At 41.5% G+C, this 25,733-nt stretch overlaps 1 protein-coding gene across 1 annotated transcript in view; it reads left to right on the top strand.

The window, feature by feature from the left end:
• Positions 1-25,733, top strand: part of megf6b (multiple EGF-like-domains 6b) — a 57,916-nt gene that overhangs the window by 16,333 nt on the left and 15,850 nt on the right. Inside the window, exons 5-10 of the mRNA XM_086199706.1 lie at positions 13,381-13,503; positions 20,088-20,210; positions 22,381-22,506; positions 23,149-23,271; positions 24,342-24,464; positions 24,561-24,698. Of these exons, the coding sequence (XP_086055832.1) occupies positions 13,381-13,503; positions 20,088-20,210; positions 22,381-22,506; positions 23,149-23,271; positions 24,342-24,464; positions 24,561-24,698 (756 nt within the window). The remainder of the gene's footprint in view (positions 1-13,380; positions 13,504-20,087; positions 20,211-22,380; positions 22,507-23,148; positions 23,272-24,341; positions 24,465-24,560; positions 24,699-25,733) is intronic.

Here is a 25,733-nt window from a genome sequence, read left to right as displayed (position 1 = left end):
GAAACACCTATTGTTAACATGAAAATTTGAGTTGGAAAAAGTGAACCCAATATGACGCTATCATTTTTAGTGAGACTTAACACAGGAGGGAGAGCTCAAAACGAGTCCAGTGTTTTCCGAGAAGCCTGTTTGTCTCTCTTGTGTACAAACACAAGAAACTATGCTCTTCCCAAAACATGTTTGAAAGATTTTTACGTCATTGGATTCAAAGAGCTTTTCTCATATTGACTTAGACGGCGATCTTGTAAGTTTTATAGCTAAAAGTCTACTGAAACGATTGGAGAGCTAAAGAGAAAAAAAAAAAAGCCTGAATATTAGAGGACACGGGGTCATGTTGAAATTAACTGAAAAAAAAATCTATGAGGTTAATACTCATTTCCCTTTTAAGGACATTTATGTTGTATCAAACCACGTAGCTTATTTTTTAGAATGTATGATCATGAGATATTTCCTCACAAGCATAGAAAAATCGTGAAATACGTTGGTTTAAAAAGGTTTATCGTCCTTTTTTTGGATCTGAATGTGCTATTGGGTGCTCGACGGCATGGTTGAACATCAGGACAGTAAACCGGGGCTGCTACCCGTTGATGACGCAGAAGTCATAGATGTTTAGGATGCCGTCATGTCAGCTGAGATGCGTGGAGGGATGTTTCATGTTTCCAGGTCATCTCGTGGGACCACTAACATCTTCTTCCATCTCTCACAAGTGAAAGTTTTAAGAATACTTGACGTATATTAAGACGAGGGTGGGTTAGCATGTTTCACTGCAGTCAGGGTGGCTGATTTCAGATGTTGCTCTTCTCAGCACCTCTGTTCCTCCTCTAATAGCTGCTCTACTCTGCAATTACTCTGGGTTCAGTAGTGTCTTTCCTTAGACTAAATTTCCCACAACCTGCTGCAACCTGCCTTTTTGTCACCCCTCCTCTCTGCAGACTTGTAGACATAGCAAGTCTTGTGGTTTCTTCTCTAACTGGTCAGTGTGTGAATCCTTTCTACTCGCAGGCATGTGTTTTTATGTTTCCGTGCCGGCAGCAGCCGCAGCCGGAGGCGTTTTGTTTTCAGGTTATGTGTGCGTCTGTTTGTCCGTCTTGTTCTGGTGAGGTGAATGTGATATCTTGGGAACCCCTCTAGGCATTTTCGTCAGATTTGGCACAAATGGCCTCTTGGACTCAAGGATGAACTGATTAAAATTTTGCTGTCAAAGGTCACCGTGACCTCACACAACATACTTTCATCCACAAGTCAATAATTCATACTCTGAACATAGCGAGATTGGTGTTGCGCAAGCTAAACGCCTCTCTGGACGTTATTGCAACACACAAGTGTGAGCTGTTGATTCTGAACCGATTATTGCAAATGAAATTAGTAAATAAATAAGATTAAAAACAATCATTAAAAGACCTTTAAAAAAAAAACCCATAGAATTAGGAATGTGGAAGTTTGGTGGACAGCTTTAAGGTTACCTTAAATGAACTCCTGTCGGTGGGCACCGTAATGAAACAGAACCATATATGTTCAAAAGCCCTCAAAGAGACAAACAGTGACAGGACACAGGAAAGGACACAGGTGGAGTTTATGGGATGCAGGTCCTCATGAGGTCATGTTGTAAAGACCGCTGAAACGGATGGTGATGCTGTTTAAAACACGCTGCACTCTCAGGCAGAAGCACAAAGCTGACCTTATTACTAAAATCTCTTCTTTGTCTTAAATATATAGTGTGTCTGTTCCCTTCATGTTTAGGACCACTAAGGAATGCAGGGGAGCTTTCAGTGTGGTGTTTTTTTGGGCTTGAAGCCCTCCCCTTTGTAAAAATAAATCCTTGAACTCTGAGTCCCTCTCAGTGGTTTTTATTTGGGATCAAGACAAACATTTGTAAGACCTGGATGCTGAGTTTGCAGAGCACTTCGCTGAAGTTCCCTCAAATGAAACCCACATGCCCGGGCCTTCGTGGCTGGAGAGGACAGTTTACCTGCATCATCACTTTGGCTAATAATTTTATTTGATCATCTTCAATGACAAAACAGTGAAATCAGATGCCTGATTCAAGGTCTACAAGGTAGAATACATCCACAATGTTCTTGAGACTTTCAGGAAATGCTAGATTAGCAGGTGTAGCATGATGGTTTTGATCATTTCAGCTCGAATAACTCGATGACAACGTAGCTGTAACCGGTAAAAATCCATTTCAGATTTGCCAAAGAAATGACTGCCAGCAAATCGCAATTTAAAAGTTTCCTGAATTCTCAAATTATCAGAACCAAGCAGGAAATACTGCAGCACTCGCTCATAATTCCTATAATCATCTGTCATTTTGGTCAGCTAACCAGAGCTAATTGTTAGCATGAAGGACTACAAAGCCATGAGCTTGTAAAGCTGTGACATACCCAGCTGTGGCAGGTTGTCACTCATGATAAGTGTGTGCACGCTCCACTGAGAGGTCAAAAGGTGTCCCATCAGGACTTGAGGTTATATAACCCTCCTATAACCACATTTGTGTTATCTGCTTCAAATCTGGCCTTTTATGTTTTTGGAACATTTTTAAGTGAGTGAAAAAAAAAGTTGTAAAAGTCAAACAGCTGATAATGGGATGGTGAACGTCTAGCGAGATCAGAAAGAGTCCAAATCCTTCTCAGCGTTTCTTCTCTGATGGGTTTAACAGGCCGCAGCTGAAACGGCTGTAAGCAGGTTGAAGTCTGCTTTTTTACTTGACTTGGAGAGAATAACCTCACTCCAGCTTTATCACCTCAGAAAGCGAAAAGAGAGGAAAATCCAATGAGAGAGAGCTTTGTTTTTTGAGGGAGAGTGGACTTAATCTTAATACTCATAACTATTAATGTTCTTGAGCTGTGTTTTTGTTACAACACAATTCCTTCTGTCGTCCATAAATTGGAGCTTAAATGGACCATTCAGAGTCACTGACATGTTTTCTGTTTTCGTCATTAGAAGGTTAAATCCTGTTCTTTGAGTATTGTTAGCAGCCGGCGTAGCGTGACTTCCAGAGCAGCTGAAATGAAGGCGGCTATGGAGATGAAGCCGCTGCCGAGAGCCGAAAGCTCTTTGCCAATTTTTTTTCTCACACATTCTCGTCTCGTTGCCTTGAACTCCTCTGATCCTCTAGATGTCTTAACACCCTTCTCCTTTACAGGTTTTTTTTTTATTTTTTTTTTTAAAAAGCCCATTCTTTCTCTAACTGAACTATAAAATAGGACTGGGAGAATTTTCTGTTATTTTGAGAATCAACTCATTTTTGAGCTCCTCCTTTATAATTTGTTCACCCTTCAATTGCAGGGAAAAACTGAAGCAATAAAATATCAGAAAATGTAAAAAAAAAAAAAAAGCACCAGTCTCCCAAACTACAAGGTGATTTATTAGAATAATGTGCTTGTAAGACAACCCTCACATTGAAGAAAATGAACCGGAGAATATTTGGGATTTTTTCGAATGATGAATAGCCTGAGTGATTACTTCCTTGTCAAAACTGTAATTTTGCTACTTGATGACTTTTTACTTCATTTTGAACAAGAAATTTGTAGAACCCCTGCTAAAAAAGCACAGATGCACATTTTTCTGTTGCTGCGGTTGTTGCAGCTGAACCCTCAAGACAAAACTTGGGGATCTTGAGTTTCCTCCGTCTTCCTGTGTCCGCTCTTCCACCCTGAACCTCAGTGAGGTATCAATCCATGAGAGAGGGCAGCCCTGTGCCTGTGAAGTCAGTAAAGACATCTCTAATGACAGGGATGTCAGTCAGTCCCAGGGTGGGGGTACATCCTTGCCCACCCTACCTGCCACTGCATCCTGCCGAGCACCTTAATCTCCCATAATTGAGCCGAGTCCGGGCTCCCATCCTGTCTCATTAGGCTTTTTACAGCATTCCTGATGAAAGGTCACTGCTGGTCATGCCGGCGGCGAGTACATCAACTATGTGTAAATCAGGAGTGACAAGAGTTTGCAAAATATAATTATAGAAATCATCAGTGTTGGACTGATCCTTTCATCTGTCCGGGATTCTCTCGATCTTTTACCTTTTTCGTCCCTGCGATCAAGCCAAACTCTTTAATCGTTGTTTCCCAGCTACAACACTATGTCCTCTGTTTAAGCCTTGGGGAGCGCTCACCTGGGACACCGGCGATGTACAGCCAGCGTCCGACTGATGTTTCCTGAGTTGTGAAAAGCAGATGCTAATCAGACAGAAATCTAATGAGACAGACTCATCGGCCTTTCTCAGGTCGGGCTGTTAGGAGGAATGTCGCTACCCTCATCCAGGACATTATCACTCAAGTAGCTCTGAAGAATCAATCTGAGTCAGCACTCCTCTGAGGAATCCTCTGACACCCCCAGGCCACACCTTACTGTATATGAACCTCTACTTCTGCCATTGAGCAAAGCTCAAGCTTGACTAACGGTAGGAAATTGAAGTCAGCGTGTCTTTTATCATCACAATTGTCAGACAACCCTATCCTATAAAAAAAGGGAAATGACCACAACTTCCTAACAATGTATTGCATGTTGGTGGCACTACTGCTGGTAAATTACGTGCCAGCACCACAAAAACAACAACAACAGAAAGATTATTTGAATCCTTTGGTGGTGGCGACATCGGTTCAAAAATGTAGCGCTCTAGGCTGCAGTTAATGTTGCTTCATTAACTTTATTTACCCATTATTTTTATTACAGCAACATCTTTAACATTCACTGTTGGGAAATAATGTTTTATGACGTGTCAGTACCGTTAAAAGTTTAGGCACAAACCACTTGGTTAACGTTGGAGGTTGGTTGCACTGACAGCCTGGACACGAAATGACCGTAAACTACATGTTGTAAACAGGATTTTAGCTCAAACCCCTGCCTCATGTTGCAAATGAGCTGTCGGTTGGTACGAACCACACCAGTCTGCACCCCTGTTGACGTCTTTCATGGTCTGACAGTAACGACCACATGCCATGTGATGCTGTTGATCCAGGGAACTCAAAGGATGCTGTTTTATTAACATTTCTTAATGCTGATCGGTTTGTGTCTTTGCATCTCCTAATTTGCTCGTGTGTGTTCACCTAATTATCAGCTGTAAACAGGTCTAGTCTTCAGATATCTGGCTTCATTCATCCTCACCTCACTTCTTGCTTCGTCTTTATGCCACTCTGGACATTACAAACACCATTGTTGTATTTCCAGGTGGGGAAAATGTAATCTTCTCCTGTATTGTCAGTCTATGTGATAAAGTAGAAGCTGTTCCCTCTGAGTGGCACATGCCTCAAGGGTTATGTGTATCACTTTTTGTTTCAACAGTGAATAACTGTAAAGGTGCATAATATCACACTTGAAGATGAGAAGGAATCGTCTGAGCCTCCGTGTTTATTCCTCCTGTACATCTTGAGCATGACAGCCTGTCATGTATCTGCCACCTTTTGCCCCGTAGCCAAATGGCTTGGAGCAACTTTCCATCCGCTAAAGGCCCAGCACATACCACTGCAGTATAATTCACGTATCTGCAACCAAGAGGGAGACAGGTAGAAAATCAAAACAAGTAATTTTTGGATTCCTGCTGGCCTCCGTATGTTGTCCTAGGCACTCAAACCTCCTGGGTCAGAGAACGAAACGACAGGTTCGAACAGGTACAGCACAGATACAGCACACGCAAACGGTCAGAGGGCAAATCCCCTGAGGTCTAAGAGGTATTTTTTCCCCCTCTACGTCTGTGTAGATCATAAAATTTAATTCTGAGACATGCCTCCAGTCTGCCTGCATGCAGTTGGCCAGCTTCTTTTTGAGCTGTTGTCTGTAACTTTTACTGACAGTAAAGATGAGAGATAGAAGTCAGGAACCTTTGACAGTCTTTTCAGGGGGATTCATGTTTTCAGGAGTTACTGCTTTGTCAGACACCCTCAATTACATGATTAAAGTCAAAACACGGCTGTGAAAGAACTCTGGGAAAGAGCTGAGGTCTCTTTCTGCCGGTGACAAAGCCATGTGACCGAGGTGATTTGAGCTGCGTGGGAATTAAAGCACTCAGCTGTAGTAGAGAAAGAGACAAAATTACAGATATTCAAGTGTGAGGCAGCGGATGGATTAGCCCATAACAAACACACTTGAACTTGTGCAAACATACAACACACACTTGCACTCTTGCCTTGCAGACCAGTGAAATGGATCATCAAAACAGGGATTAAAGAAGTTCAGTAGAGCAAAATGTTCACCAAACAAATGCAAAGACTGGATTTTTGGTGTCTTTGATGTCACACATAATTCCCTTGTGGTCAAACACGTGCGTATAATAAAAGTGAGGGTTCAGTGGTCAGGCTAATAAGCTGTATGAAGCGGTTTAATTGATAATTTTCAGAGTCAGGGAGTCTTTATGTGTTTCACTCAGCTGAAGAATACAAGAGGAAGGGAAGAAGAGACGGATAAAAACAAAGAACAACTGTTTGGATTCTCTGCTTATCTTAGTGATGTGAGCTGGTGGGACCAAGTACCTGGTACAGTTCCTGACTGCGAAGCTGCACGTCTTTCCCTGGTTCTGCAGCAGACATGATGCTAACAGCTAATGTGTAAAAACAAATAGACGAGAAGAATACATGTAGTCAAGAGCAAAAAAATAACACTCAAGTAAATAGAACATAAATATACTCGTGCGCTGAAGCAGCAAGGATGAACATTGTTATTAAATTTTAAAAAACCAAACAAGCCTGGCTGACGTGTGTGACTATACACCAGAAAAGGTACATCTACTTAGACTCTCACCACTGAGCTGTGTGGTTGCGCTCCTCTTGAGACTTGTTACTCAAGAAAGATTGTTCATGAGTTTTTGGAAACTTTTTTGAATAAAGAGGTCTTAGAATTCAGTGGCTACTCATCATGGCGGTTTGTGTGGTACTTTATCATTAAAGGAGACATTTTTCAGCGCAATCGGTTCCAGAAAAGCCACTTAACAACACAGTTACCATGGTGGCTACAATTACAAGGCGTCAGGAAGAGAGTTTTGCTCGTTATGGCAGTGAAAAGTTATCTAACACAATTATTGAATGACCAATATGAGGTTTTCACACTTTGGTGGACAAGAAGCAGCTGTGTGTCCGTTGGATGATGAATTAGAGAGCAGAATCACGGTGTGTCATCGAGACAAACATGCAGCAACACATCTGTGCTTCTCTCGTGGTAGCAGGACATTAACAGCAGGGGGCAATGTTGAACTTGAACTCTCCCAGAGGAGACAGAAAGAAGACATGCTGGTTTATTACATAAGAACTAATTATGTCATCGAGTCGCAGGACTAATTTGAGGATCTGTGTCAGTTTCAGTCATCAAACTCCTTTTAATCAGAAGACTTATTGCCTTGTTCCCTTTTGCAAAAACTGGCTTGTTCGGTAGTTGAACTTGAGCAGAAACATCATAACCTGCTGCGTCTGATACACCTGCAATGCAGAGTGGACTCTACCTGTTGCAATGATGAGAGACAGAAATGACTCTGGGAAACATTACAAGGAAACCTACGGTACTCAGACAGTGACCTGAACTGCTGTATGCTTTAACTTCAGGAGCTGAACAAGCATGGGAAAGTTATGGGGTCTATGAAACTATTTTATGATAAGTTTTGTGAGCGTAGGTGACCATATTTCATTGCGTCATCTGTTTAACTTGAGCTTCTGCCAGGCGGTCTTGTTGAATGGGGAAGGGAAACCCGTCCTCTACACTAAACATTTTAAGGGTCGGTTATACTGGGGGTCAAAGGTGAGGATGGACTTCCTGTGAAAGAGTGTAAAGTAAATTGTCAGTTCTGGTTCATAGTTTCTTAGTTAGCGTGATCTGTGTTGCTGCCACATGTGTAGGTCGGAGAAATCGTCTCCCAAGTAGTCGTCTAAATTCAACCTGTGACTCAGATTCTTCTCACGGAGCCTCCAGCCAGTCTTGGTCTTTGCAGCACCTGGTAAATGAAAGCAGCTGCGACTGGACTGCAGGGACTCTAACCACCGATGAACACTCAGACGCATTATTACACCAGCAGGCTTTTAGATCGGCCCCCTAAAAGGAAACAGGTTGGGCGATCCACCCGGCGCCCTCCCCTCCTGATCCTTGATGAATGCTGCAATTTTCCAGCCCATGACCCCCTGAGATAATATCAGAGGTATGGGGGTTTTTGTTGGCCCGGTCTTAGCTCGTCGTGGTCTACTGAGACATTAGCCTCATCCTCCCGGGAGCAGTGGCGTTCATCCTTATCACAGGAAGTCACACAATACAGCATTGGAATGTAAACCTGGGGCTTTGCTGCAGCTGAACAGAAACAAAACTACACAATCACAAGTTTTTGTGCAGCTTATTTATTCAATTCTTTTCCAGATTGCTTTTTATATGAATGTCCATGAGAGTGACATTTGAAACATTTCACAGAGGTGTTTTTCTTTTGTGATTTCACGTAGAAGTAGACACAACAGCACTGAGTGTTTTGGCTCTTGATGGTCAAGATTTATCCTCCCAGAACAATGAAACTCTCTTGCTTTCATTCATGGAAGAGAGGAACTATTAGAAACACTCACAGTTTGACCAGTGAGTTGTTTACCAGAGACAGGAAGCCACCCAGAACCAGTTCAGCCTGCGGATGATGAGCCTGTATTCTACACTCTATGGCAAAGGCTCTCAGGCTTTTCCAAGAATATAACCCCTTTGAGCCAAAACCCCCCCTGAAAACTCTATTCTTTGGTTGGGAAAAAAAATAATTACTTTATAACAGAGTGTGGTTCAGTGCAGCACTGTCAGATTTATCAAAAACAATCTTGCAACTGGAAAACCTTAAACGCTACATTTCAAACTATCAAGATCAATCACTGACGTGATTGCAAAGATTTCTTGTCAAGATCCAACAGAGACAGAGATGAAGTTGCCTCGAACGGAATCTTTTTGACAACGATTGAGTTAGAAACATGAATTCGTGCTTCACTGAGAATCTTTGTCATTCAGGGAGGAAACTGCTCTTCTGGTAATCATGCTCAACTGATGGGTTTTAAATTGATTAAAAAAATGTCTCACATATTCCCCGCAGCACTCCAAAGTACCCCTGGTTATTCAAACCCTCATTTCAGAAACACTGGTGCGTGACTTCCCTGTTTTAGAATGGCAACTGGTTAATAACATGCTGGATAATAATTTCTTATTGTTGTAGAGGTTGTCTGTTGAATCCTGCATATTCTGCAGACAAATCAGAGCCTCTAAAATTCAACATGAAGTAGCGCATCATGTGCGACAAAAAAAAATAATCATTTGACTCCAAACATCTTTTTTTTTGGTAAAATTTCTCCTGTTTCCATCCACAAGTGCTGGTTTGTTTGTCTTTGAATTGTAGCATAGGAAGGAAAAGGATTTGTAGAAGCTTCATCAGAACCTAAAGCATAGCACTGAATTTGAATAAAAGAGAATTTAATAATCAAAGCCCTTTTTCTTCTGATTTAACGAGGATCAGATGCAGCGATATTTTGCTGGATCAGATCGAACTCGCGCGGACAACAAATAGATTAGGAGTTGGATAGTTTGATTAAGGAGTCCTCTGATTCAACCCCCCCCCCGACTCGCTCCCACACAGCTTGATGTCTCTGTGGTTGGAAAGGACCTGCAGTTGTTTTACTGCTTGTGCCACAGACATGATGTATTTGACTGTCCACCACATGGTTAAACAGTCTAGTGCAAGTCCCTCTGCATGGGTTTGACCCTGAACCTTGGCCTTTGACCCTGACCAGGAGCCTGAAATGGAACAGACACTCCACTTTGTTGAAGGCATCTGATCTTGTTTTTTGAATAACATGCACACGACGTCCCAGAGGCTCCGGTCAGGAAGAAGAACCCTCGACGATGTGATGCTCATGAGAAGTGGCTGATCTTTGTTCTAAAAGGAGGCTTCAGCTCTTGTTTCACTCCCTCGGACGTGTTCTCTGCTGGAGGTTCAGTCTGGTGACGCATTGATGGATGGGTGAGAATAACACAGTTAAAAAAAAAAAAAAAGCTCTCTGTTGCTCTCAGACTGACTCGTACCTTTACAGGTCATTGGGTTGAAGGGAAAATGACTTTCAAGACTGGGAATTTTAATGAGTTTACATGAGCATTAACAGTAGTGTGGCACTGACACAGTCAATGGAACAAGGTGAGCCCTTGATGTCGCAGATACACATCTGGTTTTGCATTTTTTTGGCAAGAATGTGGAACATTTTATTGATTTCTTCTGCTCCTAATAGCAAACGAAAACAAAAAATGAAGAGAGTGCATTATAGGGCATGAAGACAGTTCAGATATCCTAAAAGAACATGACTTCATCTTTAGTCATTTCCAAATTAAAAACAAAAGCCTGTGGATATCTTTTCCCTGATGAGTGTCTTCGTCCTTGTAAATGTGGTTATGGACTCGCTTAACTTAATAATCAATCAAGGATCGGCTGTAATCAAGAGAAATTCTTCTTCACTTTATCGATCCAGCTCAGACATTCAGTTGCGGTGCTACGTATTAGTGTCCTGACCCGTAGCAGTTCAACATTCCTGCTTGCCTATTGGGCAGAAAGACGAAGAGTGATGAGCATGACACTGACCCTGGACAGACCCCTGCTCAAGCTCCCGCACAGGTGTGTGGCCTCAGGGGGTGGGGGTTTGTGCGGGGGGGGGGGGGGGGGGGGGGGGGCATGGATAAACCTCCTCACACATGGGAAGAGCTCAGTACGCCGTGCCTTGGGGCTCTTTAATCCCGCCCTTGACTTCAGGTCGCATTCTGTGCAGTGACCATCACTTGTCTGTCTTGGGAGTAATTTTCTTCAGCCCTGCTGTGTCTGCCTTACATATTTAGTGAGTTAAATGCACTAAAACTGTCTTATTGTCTCAAGCAGGGGCTGTTAAGACAAGCTAATGATGTAGAGCCCAGCCCTGCTCCACATAAGAGGTGTGCATCCTAAACTGGATCTTTGGCAGCAAAATAAAAAGAACCGGCGTAATAAAGTATTTTGAAATTATGTTTCATAGTGCAATAAAACTGCTTCCTAATAATGTCTCATTATATAGTGTTTGCTGTTTCTGTTTTATGACTATAGGCTGAGTTTTCAAATAACCTCTGGCAGTAGGACCAGTTCAGTGTTTTTGGTAGCTATGATCATTTCCAGATGTTGTAAACTGGGAGAGAAATCATTTAATTGGCTGGTTTAATACTGGCACCGTAGTACACCAAAACTTGCTGAAGGGGGGGAAAATGTTCTATTAAGTAATTTTCTTTGTATTCATACTCTTCCTCTCTTTTATGGACATGGAGAAGGTTTATGAGGTGATTAGTGCCAAGTGAGAGCTCCCTCCTAATTTTCTCCTCAGCTTTCAGGTTTCAGTCCAAGATTCCCTCTTTTGGCAAATGAAGCATCTGATGTCGTCAAGCCTACGAGTGTGTGAGCAGGATCCCTCCTGACACACTCCCATATGTACAACTTTTACCGTTAATGCAACGTGCATCTGAGCCTGGAAACGTAGACCTGAACAACCTGTAACACATTAGGCTTCTCCGCTCCTCCAAGACAAGGAGCTCACATTACAGTTACATGGTTAGTTTGCTTGCTTAATTTGCTCGCTAGTTAATCAGTTGGTTTGCTTGCTAGTTGTTTGTAACAAGGAAAAACCTTTGAAAGACCTAGACCTTTAAAAAAATAATGAGTGAAAAAAAAATTGGGCGGCACAGTGGTGCAGCGGTTAGCACTGTCGCCTCCTAGCAAGAAGGTTCCGGGTTCGAGTCCCAGCTCCAGCACAGGATCTTTCTGTGTGGAGTCTGCATGTTCTCCCTGTTCCTGTGTGGGTTCTCTCTGGTACTCCAGCTTCCTCCCACAGTCCAAAGACATCAAGAGGGGACGAGGCTGATTGATACTCTAAATTGACTGTAGGTGAATGGTTGTCAGTCTATATGTGTTGGCCCTGTGATGGACTGGAGACCCATCCAGGGTGAACCCTGCCTCTCACCCAAAGGCTGCTGGGATAGGCTCCAGCCCCCCCCCCCCCCCAACAGGATAAGTGGTAGAAAATGGACGGATGGATGGAAGTTAAAAAATGTAGATTTTCAACTTCAATGCCTTGCGTTGTTGCATTTTAACAGAAAACTACCTCTTTACCCAGTCTCCCCTTTTAAAATGTGGTTCATTAGTTGTGAGTGTGTTCTTCCTTCATAAACCACTAATTGACTGTTCAAATGACTTATAACCTACCTTGTCATCCATCATTGTGGGGTCACTATGGTATGCAAAGCTACTGCATTTCTATCCATCTAGGTTAACAAATTTGCAGTTCAATTTGTGATTTCAACATTTGAAATGTTGCATTTAAACTTTTTTCCCCATTACAAGGATGTTGTTTTTGAAACTGATGGCACTGACTTGCACCCCTTTTCAAAAAAGTTTTAAATTTTTTATTTTTTTTTTTTACAGAGAAAATCTATTTTAAAGTGGGTAAAAGTTTGAGAACCATCGTAGTAATGTGTAGGATTCAGTGCAAAATTTGAATAAATTGTCAATATGTAGGGGAGATCTTAATTCAGCCATCGTGCTAAAAACCTGCATCTGCCACCAGTGTGTTCCTAAAATAATAGTTGAACATATTCCTAGTCGTTTTGGAAACACACCCAGAAGACTTCAGTGTGGGATTTGCATATAATAGAGAAGTGAGCTGTTGGCTTTGGCAGAGCATTACAGCGTCTGATCACTCTTAGTTTTGGGTTTAATATCACATCATTATGCAGCTGTAATGATGGTATATACTCATCTGTCAGCACCTGAATCTGATCCGAGTCGTTATGGGTTGTCTGCGACTTGGACGGAGAGATTTTATCTGGTTTGGTCGACGACAGCGTCGGCAGGATCTTTAGCTGATAGTGATGAAAGGGGAAGGTTGTGGCAACTCTGCTTGATAGACAAACGCATGTCCTGGAAGTTTTCAGGTTGCAGGGACAAGATATATGGCAAGATTTCACCTTTTGTCCGGCTCAATTCATCACTGGATATATTTGGATTCTACGTTAGACATATTTTTTTTTCCTTTTAAAATTTTGAACTGACAGAAATGTTCTGAAGATGGAAAGAACAGACATTTTCCTAGTGATTCTAATGAGCCCAAGTTTTCCAAGAGCTTGATCACTTTAATTCTGTCTGGATTATTTCCAAATATATTTACAGAAGACATTTGAAGCTTAATTATACTGACATGAACCGGAGGAAACTTCTTTTTTTTTGCCATGTGTGCTGTTCAAAAACTGCTTGTTCAGTAACCTTTTCAACTAGCATGTTTGAATGCTTCACAACAGCACTTCTTTGTTCTTGCTCGTTTCTGTTTTTAGTTGTGGCTTTAATGATGAAGTATTAACTTTTTCCTTACCCCCCCCCCCCCCCCCCCCCAGACGTGAATGAATGTGAGGAGACCAATGGGGGCTGCGAGGCGCTCTGCTGTAACACCATTGGAAGCTTCTACTGTCGCTGTCCTGCTGGACTGAAATTGAACGAAGATGACAAAACCTGTCAAGGTGAGTCCTCCATACTGCTAACCAGCTAGTTCTGAGCTCTCCAGGCTTGTAATACCATTGGGTACCTCCAGAGGCAACAGAGAGTCACTGTAATGTGAAGAAGTAGTTGTTGGTTGATCTACATTACCACAAAATCGTCGAGGTTTCCTGATGGTGTGTCGCAATGGCATTTGTATTCATTCTTTTTAAAGAAATGTCACAAACTAAGTGGCTGGATTGAAATTCAATTTGGTGTAAATATCCAGTGTGAAGAGGATGAATGGCAAACATTCTACTAACTTAGTTGACTCAAGGTTCGAGTCTTTATTCTACTGTACTGTTGAGCTTTTATGCCTTCAACTTTGGGGATTAAAGGTCAAAGTTCAAGGTTACTGTGTCTGTACAGATAATGTTTCTGACCATAACTGTGGGAATTACACACCGACAAACTTTCCCACAAATGTCTAATAGAATGAAATGATGAGGTGATGATTTTTATATCCAGGTCGTCAAAGGTCAGCGTCAGTTTGAAGTCACGTTCAGCAAAAAACAGTAACGTCTCGTGATTCTTCACATTTTTCATCGTGGTTTGGTGAATGTAGATCCCGCATCAACATTAGTCCACAATCATTTTTATTAAAGTCAAACCATAACACCAACATTTTTTACCTTTCACATTGTATTTGATGCAATCATTTTCATGAAACTACCAGTCCATGTTGTGAGGCAGTGCCTGTTTATCACCGCTTCTTCCCACCACTTTCCCATGATGTATTTTTGTCTCTGCTATAGTTTGATGTCTCTGATTGAGGAATGGATGGTTTCATCAAAAATAATGATTCTTCTGTGCTGCAGCCAAGCCTAAAGGAGAGACACTGGAGAACTTTGCAATCTTCCTGTCTGCTAGAGGAACTGATGGAAGATCTTATCCAAGTTATGGTTGTTAGAAGACTTGATGGGAACATTGTCACAGCTGGCTTTCATCGCTCCCCGCTCTCTGCCACCGGTGTTTATTTGAGGAAAACAACTACCAGGGGCATTAATGTCCTAATTGTGTGTAATTGGTAGGGGGAGGCAGAGAGAAACTGGCTGGAAGGGGTGGATGTTTAGGTTGGTGCCAAATGTATGGTGCTACGTCTGCAGAAAAAGATCAGCTTTTCTTCTGCATGACGGCGTGCAGCTGGGAGGGCCGCATAGTATCGCCAACATGAGTTGGAATAAATGACAACATCAATTCGGTTCGCTGTGATAAATAAGGATTCTGAGGAGCTGGAATGTACACAGCCACATGACTACTCAGGGGGAATCCTCGCCTTGGCAACATGCTATAATTTCTCAATGAGAGACATCTGCTGCAGCATGCTAATCTGCCGACAGTGCTGGCATCCACAAGATACTAACTAATATATCTTTTATTCGGTGCAACGAAGAAAATTCTAAAATTAAAATCTTATTACTTGAGGAAAGTTCCCATATTTAAGCTCCAGCTCTTTTTTATTTACATTTGAATGTGCAGCATTGATACAAATGGCTTTGAAGGCCGTAGAACAGTTAGTGCGGTCACGCTGAGTGCAGTGCACCAGTGTCAACATTATAGCCGTCATGCCAAATGAACATTACAGCTCCAACCAACACGACCATGAAAGGCGTGAGTAAAGCTCTGCCAGCGCCGGCAGCTGAATTAATAGTGAGCTGAAGCTGTGTGAGAGTAACGTCTGTCAAAAATCAACAGGTATGAAACCGCTGACCGACGCTTTTTTCGTGTTATACCTCTTTTTTTTCGGACTCTCGTGTTTTATTTGACAGTTATGGTTGTGAGCCTTTCATCGGCCCTCCATGCCTAAGAAGCAGCTTCTTGCTTGGCGAGAATCGCAGGATTCAAATGTGCCATGTCTGCAGAAACACGGGATGGTATGAATGACGTGTGCCGGGTTGTGAATCAGTACCTGCCGGTTCAGCTGTTCCTCAGATGCTTGTAACCTGCTGTGACAACTGTACAGGTGTATGCTAGAGCCACGAGAGTGGAGTGGAACTCACACTCATTGTTTCTGGTCTTCTCTCAGTCCAGATCAGGGAGCCATGCCGCCCACGATTACACTTCACCCTTCCTAAGCTCTACAAACTGCTGTCGTGGTGCTGCTAATGTGTTTGCATGTATGTGTTGGCATCAGATGAGAGAGTGCAGCTCCTGAATAGCCTGTTTCACTGCAAACCTCATTCCTTCCTCAGATGTTTGGATAATAAATACCAAATTTGAACTTCTGGCACTGATCAAATCTGGAACTCCTGCAGTGGCTTTTTTTTTTTTTTTTCCAAATCAGTGTCAGAAAACAAATGATAAAGACAGAAAGTTCTTTATTCTCCAACATTAGTGACAGAACCTCTAGCTAAATAAAGCAAATTATTTAGATTAGGTTAGATAAATCAGATTAGATCAGATCAGATTTGATTAAATTAGATTAGTAGAATTTCTCTTGCCAGTAAAGTTGAAAGTCATAGGTTTTTTTTTTTGTCGCTGTGCTGTAGTGAATGTACTTTGAACACCTTAAAAGAGTTTTGGGTGGTAGTGAGGGGTGAAAGCTGGGAAGAGGAGAGAGAGAGAGGGAGAGAGAGAGGAGGATCTTTAGTGTGACAGACGTGTAGCTATGGGAGGGTGAGACTGAGGGAGGAAAATGGAGGGAGGGAGAGAAAAACCAGGAGGCAGACTGGATGAGAAGTAGTTACCATGATACACCAAACCTGGATTCTTTGCTATGGAAGTGGTGGTTCATACCCATTTTTCATCATAAATGTGCCACAAAATTAATTTTTTCAGTGTTCATTTTTCCACAATAGTCTTTTGACCATTTGAATTCTTTGCATATTTTGAGTTTGTGAGAGGTCCAGCTATGGTTCCGTCATCAGGATGGTGGATGTTCTTCTCTGTGTTTATTGAGGCGATGGCGTTTTTGACATCTGGTGCAAACTATCCGCATAGTTATTACAGGAGGATTTGCTATAGGCCGCACTGTTTCCATGGATACCACGGTTACAACCCAGGTTACATGGCAGCAGGTAAGTGATGCTTCCGCAGCGATGAATCCAGATGGAGCAGTAGCAGCAGTCGCAGACAGGTTAATGAGTCCTGCTGATGTTTGTGTGTTTCCTCTCAGAGCAGGAGAGGATGGAGTTTATCAACAGAGATTAATGCACATTTTTCACATGCATTAATCTCTCTTGTGCAATCTCTGAATCATGACAGACTATTTGTAATTTAATGCAGTGATAGATACCAGAATCACCCTCCTGATAGTTATGTTAATATTATTATGGCTTTTTATGTTTGGCGTGTCTGCAGCACTCAGGGGTAAATGCAAAAGACACCTGTTTTATATTATTGTAATCGCTCTCATTGAGGGATTTCATGAGCAGATTTATGATTTATTCTGCATATATTAACAAACCAGATTTCTGACACTGACCAAGATAGTTTTCTTTGAAGATGATACCATGCTGTGGTGGCTTGGTTGAGAGCTAAGTGCCTTCTGTCATTTAACGGCGGCTGTAGCTTTGTCTCCCAGCTCGGGGACCATGTTTCTGGAAGCAAATACCAAGCTGGAGGTGTTTTACTGACTGTACGCTGCAGTCAACACCGCTCTGCAGCGCTGGACTCATTTCAAGAAAAACCAAACCAAAGGAGCATGCAGCATGCATGGAAAAATGAAAAGAGGTTCTCCCGCCAGCTCGCCTGGAAGTGAAGCTGAAGTTTGGCAGCAAAGCGACAAAGAATAGGCTCCAGAGGCTCATTTCTGCCCTGAACACTATATTTGAAGATTCAGTGGGATATTATTGGGAGTAGATGGGTTCAAGGGAAGGATATTTCTATAATTCAACTTTCTTGGATGGCTTTTACTGGAAACATTAAGTCAGTAGTTTGTAGTCCCTTAATGCTCATATACTGCATTTTTCCTCATCCTAATCCTGTGCTTGTTTTACTGTAAGGAGTAGAAGTATCATATTAACTACTAAGATTTCATAATTTATACTGTTTCCTTCATCGTGTACTGTAAGCTTAGGAAGAGGAGTTTGGGGTCTCGTAAAGTCCTGATTCATGAGTAAATCATATAGGTCACAGACTGTTTGGGTGGACTTCTGTGTACTGGATGTAAAGACAGTGATGTGGTAGTGTGTAATACGCACGTTCAGCCTCAGCCGCTCGGCTGCGACATAATTCAAATCAGCAAGACACAAACACTGTCCAAATCAAATTATTTCTCTCTGTCACGGATGATAAAAAATACATTTTTGTGTCTTAAAAGTCCACAAAAAATACTGCTGATGGGATCAGTAGATGAGCCTATGAAATATCAGAATGGTATGAATCATAAATCAGCTGGGATCTCACAATGGGGTCGTGTTTGGAACGGAGAAAATGATTTCTTAGTCTCCATTCAGTGGCCCTGGATTGATGAAAATAAAAAAAAAAGACAACTCAGAGAGCACAACCACATTTCAAAAAACACAATGTATCCGAAAATACAACATTTCATACTGTACAAAAATAAAATCCCAATTGTCCATTAGTAATAACAACTGATGGCAAAAATAATCATTTATTTTAATCATTCAAAAATAATCCTTAAATTTATATATTTTTTCGGATTTTATATTCATTATTGGTGTTATAGCACTAAACACAAAAAAAGCATTTCAGAGGCACATGTTGAGTTTTCTTTAAATAAGTAATTAGGAACAAGAATGCATCTCTTGGACTCTGTTGTGTTTTACTCGCCAGGACATTTATTTTTTGGTAAAGAATCTGCAAAACTGAAAACCTTGACCTCAAGCATATTTCATTTAAAAACACTTTAGACAGAATTACCAACAAGTACAATTTCAGTCAGATATTTTTAGATAATATAACCTTTTATTTTAGACATGGACACTTTGCTTGGCAGATTGTTTTACAAAAATACCTCTCTTTGAGGGGCTTGTAATCGGACGCTGCCCTCAACTCTGCTGTGATTCGTCATGTCTCCTGCAATTGTTTTGGGTTTGCGGTTCACCACTTTAGCATTTTGCTTGACTTCACTCTCGCTGCTCTCATCAGCATCATTTCCAGGCGCAGCAGGTTTTCCAGTGAAAGAGCTCTGATGAACTCGCTGCTCATTACTGACACACAGAGTTAGCAAACAAAGTGGAACATTCAGTAGCTAAACAGCCAGATATTTCCCTCAGGGCTAGCACCGAGCGAAAATGAGAATGAATATTGAGGATTAAATTCGCCAGCTCTGTACAAACATGACTCATAAATAAATGTTGATGTTGCTCCCTGAACCCCAGGTGTGCAAATAAGCAAATGTGCTATCTAGTTACACACTTTATAAGATGAGCAGCATTCAGAGCTTGTTTGCAAACCCCTAAATGGGCTAAAAAACTATATATATATATATATATATATATATATATATATATATATATATACACACACACACACACACACACACACACACACATATATATATATATATACACACATTTATAAATATATATTTATAGTATATACATTTATACAATATATATTTATAGTATATGATATTTATGTTCAAATTGTTTTTGGCACTTCTATTTTGATAACAACCTTTTTTTCCAGAAGACAAAATGTGTGAGACACTCATTTAAACAGCAAAAAAAAAGAAAAAAAAAGAAAAAAAAGAAGAGTTAATACAAAGAAGATGTCAATAGTTAGCAAAACCAGTGATTCATCTGAATTCTTGAAATAGTTCCTAGAGGAAAATAATGGCCTGCAGTGACAAGTGAACTACACATTTCTCAACCAGACATTGAACTTGGCACCTTTTTTTATGACGTGTTGGCTGCTTTTACAGACGTTTTTAATGTGTCACTTGTTGGAGTCAGCAACATTTCCAGTAACTCCGCGGTGATAATTTTAGTAAAGTTAGTACAAGAATCAAACGGGTAATAAGGTGGTTAGAATGACATCAATTTCTAATTTTGCTGCTGCTGCTGCTGATGACGAGGCTAGATTGGCTGCTAGCAGTCGTCCAAATAGAGCTTGGCTTCATAAATCAGCTCAGGGTCTCACAAGGAGGCCCGTTGAGCTCAGAAAGCAATTTATTAGTCTTTGACCCTTAAAATAGAAAGTGTTTAGTGCAAATCTGGTCACACAGCGAGGCGGTCATGTTCCACTCAGATTCAGAGCCCACTTCTTTTATTTGTTTATAAAGAGTGGCTTAGAGGAATGTGTATGTTTTGCATCCTCTTACCTGAGTTTCCATATGTTTGCTTCACCCACGGGACTCAAGTGAAGGAATTTAAATTTGGTTTTAAATGTTCAGTAGTTGTTACCACATGGAGGATTTGTTTGTTTGAGCTGCAAATGCTCTTGTAGAACACTCTCCCTGCTCATCCATCATCTGACTCCGTTCTGAAGTACATCTTTATCCTAAAGCCTGTGAGAAATTCCTTCTTCAGATTTGGCAGCTCATCCGGGCTTTATTCTCGTGACCAATTTTTTTTTTCCCTTGTAATGAGAGGATTTAGTTAAATTACACTCATTTTCCCTCCTGTCTTTCTCCCTGCTTCTGTATCCCCTCTCCCTGCAGATATTGATGAATGCCAGGTCCATAATGGAGGCTGCCAGCACAGATGCATTAATACCAGGGGCTCCTACTACTGTGAATGTGACCTGGGGTCTCGGCTGCATGTGGACGGCCGCACCTGCCTCGGTAACTAACGTTATAAATGTATACATCAAAACACAGAACTCTGTGTTTAACCAACTGTCCAAACATCACGATTTGAGGTATTTCTTAATTTTGTCTAATTAGTAACACAGCGTGAAGGCATCCAAATTCTCCTCTCGATTTCAAAACTCACACAAATGTTTTGGAAGAACTAAGTTGCTGGAAATCTCGTGAAGGTCAAACTGAATTTCAGTTTACCCACATATGCTTTTGAAGACACGTGCACTCAATCATGTGAACAACATGGTTCCTATATTCCCTTTCATTCAGACAAGATGTGCTATTGTGAGATGATTGAAATGAAATAAGTAGTGCCCCATAAAGCAAATTCCATATGTTACAATTCAGTTATCTTAAAAGGTGCAAGTGCATTAAATATACTGTGTACTGTAGGCGCAGCATGGTTATCGGATGAATGATACTTTGTAGGGTTACATGTTCCCCATGACTGATTATATTTCCCATCATGCTTTAATCTCCGACTGCATGGATCAATAGTGTAGATCAATTTTATATTGATTGTAGTTTGCATTGTCAAGTGAATTTCAACAAATTTGAACAGCTAGTCCCATTTGTTGCATTCCCCCACGCAGCTAGCTAACTAGCTACATAATTGGGCTACCATAGGTGTAGTACTGTTAACTAACTAGCTAAACAATCAGGCTACATACCTGTTGTAGTGTTAGCTAACTGGCTAAATAATCAGGCTACATACCCATAGTAGACTAAGATAACAAGCTAAATAAGTGCCTGTAATATTTTAAGCTAACTAGCTCAATAATCAGGTTATATAGATATAACAGTGTTAGCTAACTAGCTACATAATTGGGCTACATAGGCATTAAAGTGTAAGATAAGCTAAATAATCAGGCTACATACACGTAGCAGCGTTTCTAGCTGGTTGGACCCGGCTCTGGATTCCCAGTTTAACATCCAAAGACAAACAAAAAACAAAAACTAGAATTAAACATTCAACAACATTGAGGTGAAGTTCATAAAGAAAAACAGTCCACGCCTACAATTCCATGACGACTGGACAAACTCGAAGGAAAACGTGATTGAAAGCTCTGAAATGGGGCTTGTGATAAGAATGTTTTGCCAACTGACCCATGATCCAGAATGACTCTCAATTAAAACCGTGGCCTCGTTATCGCTCCAGCCTTTTCCTCTTTCAAATTCTTCCTGTGTGTCAGTTAAAAGGTCACATCAGCATCAGTCTTGTAGAAATAGCTGATAGAGTATAAACCTGACCCTGGCTCCCACACTCAGGAATGTACACAGTCAGTCAGGAAGTGTCCTGTCTGACATCTAGAGGGGAAATCTTCTTGTGTTTCTTGGCTTCATGAATCAAAGTTATTTCACGGTTTCATTATAGAGCGTGTATCGTAGCCGGGACCCGACTGTCCCTCAGAGGCTCTGCTGTCACAGCTGTTGCATGAAGGAATGACTGATTTTGCTAATACTCACTGTCCACATGTGCACCGACTCCCAGGTGAAGCTCCTCATATCTGTCTGCAGACTGTCACGCTTCAAATGTGCAGATGTCCTGCAGGAAAAAAAAAAAAATTAGGACTTTGTATTAAAAGATTTTTTTCAGCACACGGCACTAATACATGCAGAACTGGAGCCACGCGAGAAAAAGAAGAGCAGATGGACTCAAATCATTTCAGCTTTGCTTATCTTATCGGGTTCGTGATCTGCCAGCAGAGGTCAGATGGATCCCACACACAAAGCGTGTGGCTGCAAAATATTTGAGCTGGAAGGCGGTCTGCGGTTTGACTTCTCGTCGTGATGGATGGATCTTGACTCCAGCCTTCCAGTATAAAAAAAAAACACCGACTTTGAGAACATCAGTCTGTTCTGCCTCTCCCTGTTGTTTTTTACTGAAATGATTGAGTCCAGGCTGTCTTCTTTTTCTTTCTTCTTTCTTTCGGGGAGGGGAGAGCTGGTTATGCCCTCACCTCATCTCTCACGTCTTAAGGGTGAAAAAATCCTCAGACACGCGCTTGTTAGAATGTCAGCAGCATTTGGTGCCTATCTGAGAAATACGGCATGACCCTGCAGTTCAATCAAAAGTTGTTTGATAAACATATACCTATTATCTCGTGCTCTGTGTCCATCATTTCTTCTTTCCTTCTTTTTAACCCTTTAGCTGTCCACTCGTGTGCCATCAGTAACGGAGGGTGTGAACACTACTGTGTGCAGCAGACTGCCGCTCATTTCCAATGTCGCTGCAAGCCGAATTATGAGCTGGCAGAGGATGGCAAGCATTGTAAATGTGAGTGCTTATGTCAATACACACGAAGGAAGAAATGCTCATGCCTATATAAGGGACGAGTGCCAGTAAAAATGTGTGCTTTGGATGATTATGAAGGTGTCATAACATTAAAAAAAAACCTGCATCTGGTGCCAGTTGCAATTATATGACAGGATGTCTGGGCTGGAACATGATCGACTGTCACTCATTGGATGAGACATTAAATTAGAGTGACTAATAGCAGCCGTCTTTCTTTTCCTTCTCAAATTAATGCTTTGCTGTCTTTCCTTTTAAACCCGTTGGTGTCTGACGCTGTGTAGTTCTCCAGGGGTGTGAATTATACATATATCATAGAAATACAGTATATATGGTACAGTATGTATTTTAAATTACTGTCTTTTACATTGTAATTGTGGGCTTTGGGGAAAAAAAAGAAAAAAAGAAAAACGTCCTCTAATTTTTGCTGAGCTGAAGGTTCTCATCACCAGACAGGCTTACACAAGTCTAACACAAAGAAGTATGCGGAGACAATAAAAAGATGAGGTGGAGGTGAAGGGTGGTGGTGTGCAGCTGTGTTAGAGCGCTTGTGTGAAAATGGAAGAGTTTTCTCCACTAAAGTGCATTTTTTGACCGACCTCGAGTGCTTTTATTTCCCTCCTACAGTGCAGAATCCCTGCGCCGATCGCAACGGAGGCTGCATGCACACGTGCCGGGCTGACGGTGGCAAAGCTCACTGTGACTGCAAAGTTGGTTTCATTCTGGCCGAAGACAGACAAACCTGTGAAGGTAAAACCACCGGTGATGAGTTCAGTCGGACAAACAAGCACACGAGTGATGCACAGATAGACAAATCATTCAACACAAGGACCGTTTCAGAGCTTGTTCACAATCTTTTGATCACATTATCGTCCCGCCAAAAGATAACGACCACTTCATTACCACAGGACTGCAGATGTTTGCTCTCAGAACGTTGCATATATGGTGGCTCAAAAAACAAGATTCAAGACGCTCTGATCTAGATTCGACCGTGTGAACTTGCCGATACCAAGCACTGATATGAGTTTATTGAGAAATAAATGCATTTACAATATTGAATGTATGTCCTACGATAACCCTGTGTGGACGTGATATGATGTCATCATTGCTGTATGACCTGGCCAACAGTTGTAAACGATGAACAAATAACTTTCAGAGAACGAAGTCACATAACTTAGTTTTATCATCTGCTTTGACAGTCGTCTGGATACACTCCTTCATTTTATTGGTGTGCTTTTTCTTGTTTGAAATATTTCCCTCTGTCCGACTAATGTTACACATCCATCAGTTCTTCTTCGCTGCTCTAAAATGAGCTGCTGCCAGTCAAAGCAGCGCACAAGTCCCTGCGTAAGCTCAAGCTACTGTTTTAGTGTAGAGCGAAGAGGAACTGATTCTTGCTATATTTGTCTTAGATATCCTTAGATGTCCTCCAGTATGAGAGTGTTTTCTGATACTGGTATCAAAAAGAATTCATTCTTAAACTTGGAAACGGATGAAAAGACAAAATTATTAACATCTACATTTCCTGGGTAACTGGCCAAACCGCCGATGATGTCTCTGAATGTTCCAGAATGGCTTTTAAATGGTTTTTGTGGGGAAATTATTCTGACAACATTTCTCATGAAAATGACTTCATGAGAGGAATCCTGAACGAAAACACAAACATGTTTGATAAGAAGATGATGCAGAATTTTTAATGTGTCTTATGAAAACTACGTCTATAATCCAGATGCATTCCTTTGCTTACAATTCAGTTTTCAATACTCGCCAAGCTGAAAACTTTATATTCTCAAACGTCAGTGATCCTCTGTCTGTCACAGATGTAGACGAGTGTGAGACAGAAGAGGCCAACTGCGCTCACGGCTGCCACAACACCCTGGGCTCCTTCGCCTGTGTGTGCAACACTGCCTATGAGCTGGGAGCTGACGGAAAGCAGTGTTACAGTCAGTGTCATCCTCTCAATGCCGTCCCATACACAGAAACCTTATCGGTCGGTTATGTTTCGGTCAGTACATTAACACACATGCTCACTGCAACAGGAATCGAGATGGAGATCGTGAACAGCTGTGAGAACAGCAACGGCGGCTGTTCGCATCACTGCCAGCATTCAACCAATGGCCCGGTTTGCTCCTGTAACCATGGTTACAGACTAGATGATGACCTTAAGACCTGCATTGGTAAGATCACCCACACAGATCGATAAACATGATTCACCAGCACTCATAAACTCTCACAGGAAAAAAAAGGTTTGCGACTCATTTGGATTCGATTTTGGTTCATGTTGGTTAAAAAAAACACAAATCAGGTACAGAAAATACTTCCCCGATTGTCAAAGCTGGCGTTTTAGATTTCGCTCCTCGGGTTTTTGGGTCTTAAAAAGTGAGTCATATGATTTAATAAAAGGCTTGTCAGCACCCTATGACATAATGTCCCATTGAGAAAAAAATTATGTATTAACTATCTTTAAGGGATATCTTTTTCAATGCCTAAAATCGACTTTAATAATGCTCCAAGTACCGCAGATGATCCTTCAACACATTCTGCTCCTAAAGGTAAAGGAGTTTTTTTTTTTTTACTTCTTGTGGATTTTCAAATCACACAAGCTTAGAAATATTACTCTCAATATTTAACTCTGACCTAAATGGGTTGTCAAACTTGTTTAAATCAAGAATAAAAACGGAACCCGTGACGGAGAAGTGTTTCCTTTTCAGTGAGGTTGTCTTTCAATGCAGCAATCTGGAATACCTTTCAAGAATAACCAAAGTATCCATACGAGCCCAATACCACCCACTGCTTTATTTTAACAAATACTAAAAAAAGTGGGCAAAGTGCTGAAAGGGGAAGGGGTGAGCTGAGGAGGTGTAGGACACGGTGGGGCGTGTGTGTGTGAAGAGTGACATCATCCAGAAATGGACACATAATCACTATTTGGGATAATTTTTCTCCTCCTGAATCCAGTGAAGCAGACATACAAGAGGTTGACTGCAGCCCTGACGACCGTATGAAGCCTCTCGTAGTCAAGGCCAAACGTGCAAGAAGTCAGACTCTAAGTTGAGCGAAGATTCAAAGCTAACAACAGAACAGTGTACACATCTGTAGATGACGTGTCTCGATAGAATCTCCTCACTGCAGAGCTTGAATGAGGGCGCTGACATTCCTCACTGCAGTCTGCAGAATTGGGTAGTGGTAGCTTTTTCATAGTGGTGGAGAAG

The sequence above is a fragment of the Aulostomus chinensis genome, chromosome 3, assembly GCF_037954235.1.
Source record: "Aulostomus chinensis isolate RoL2024-O1b breed Wild chromosome 3, RoL_Achi_v1.0, whole genome shotgun sequence".
Classification (NCBI taxonomy): Eukaryota; Metazoa; Chordata; class Actinopteri; order Syngnathiformes; family Aulostomidae; genus Aulostomus; species Aulostomus chinensis.
This window is presented reverse-complemented; position numbering and strand designations above follow the sequence as displayed.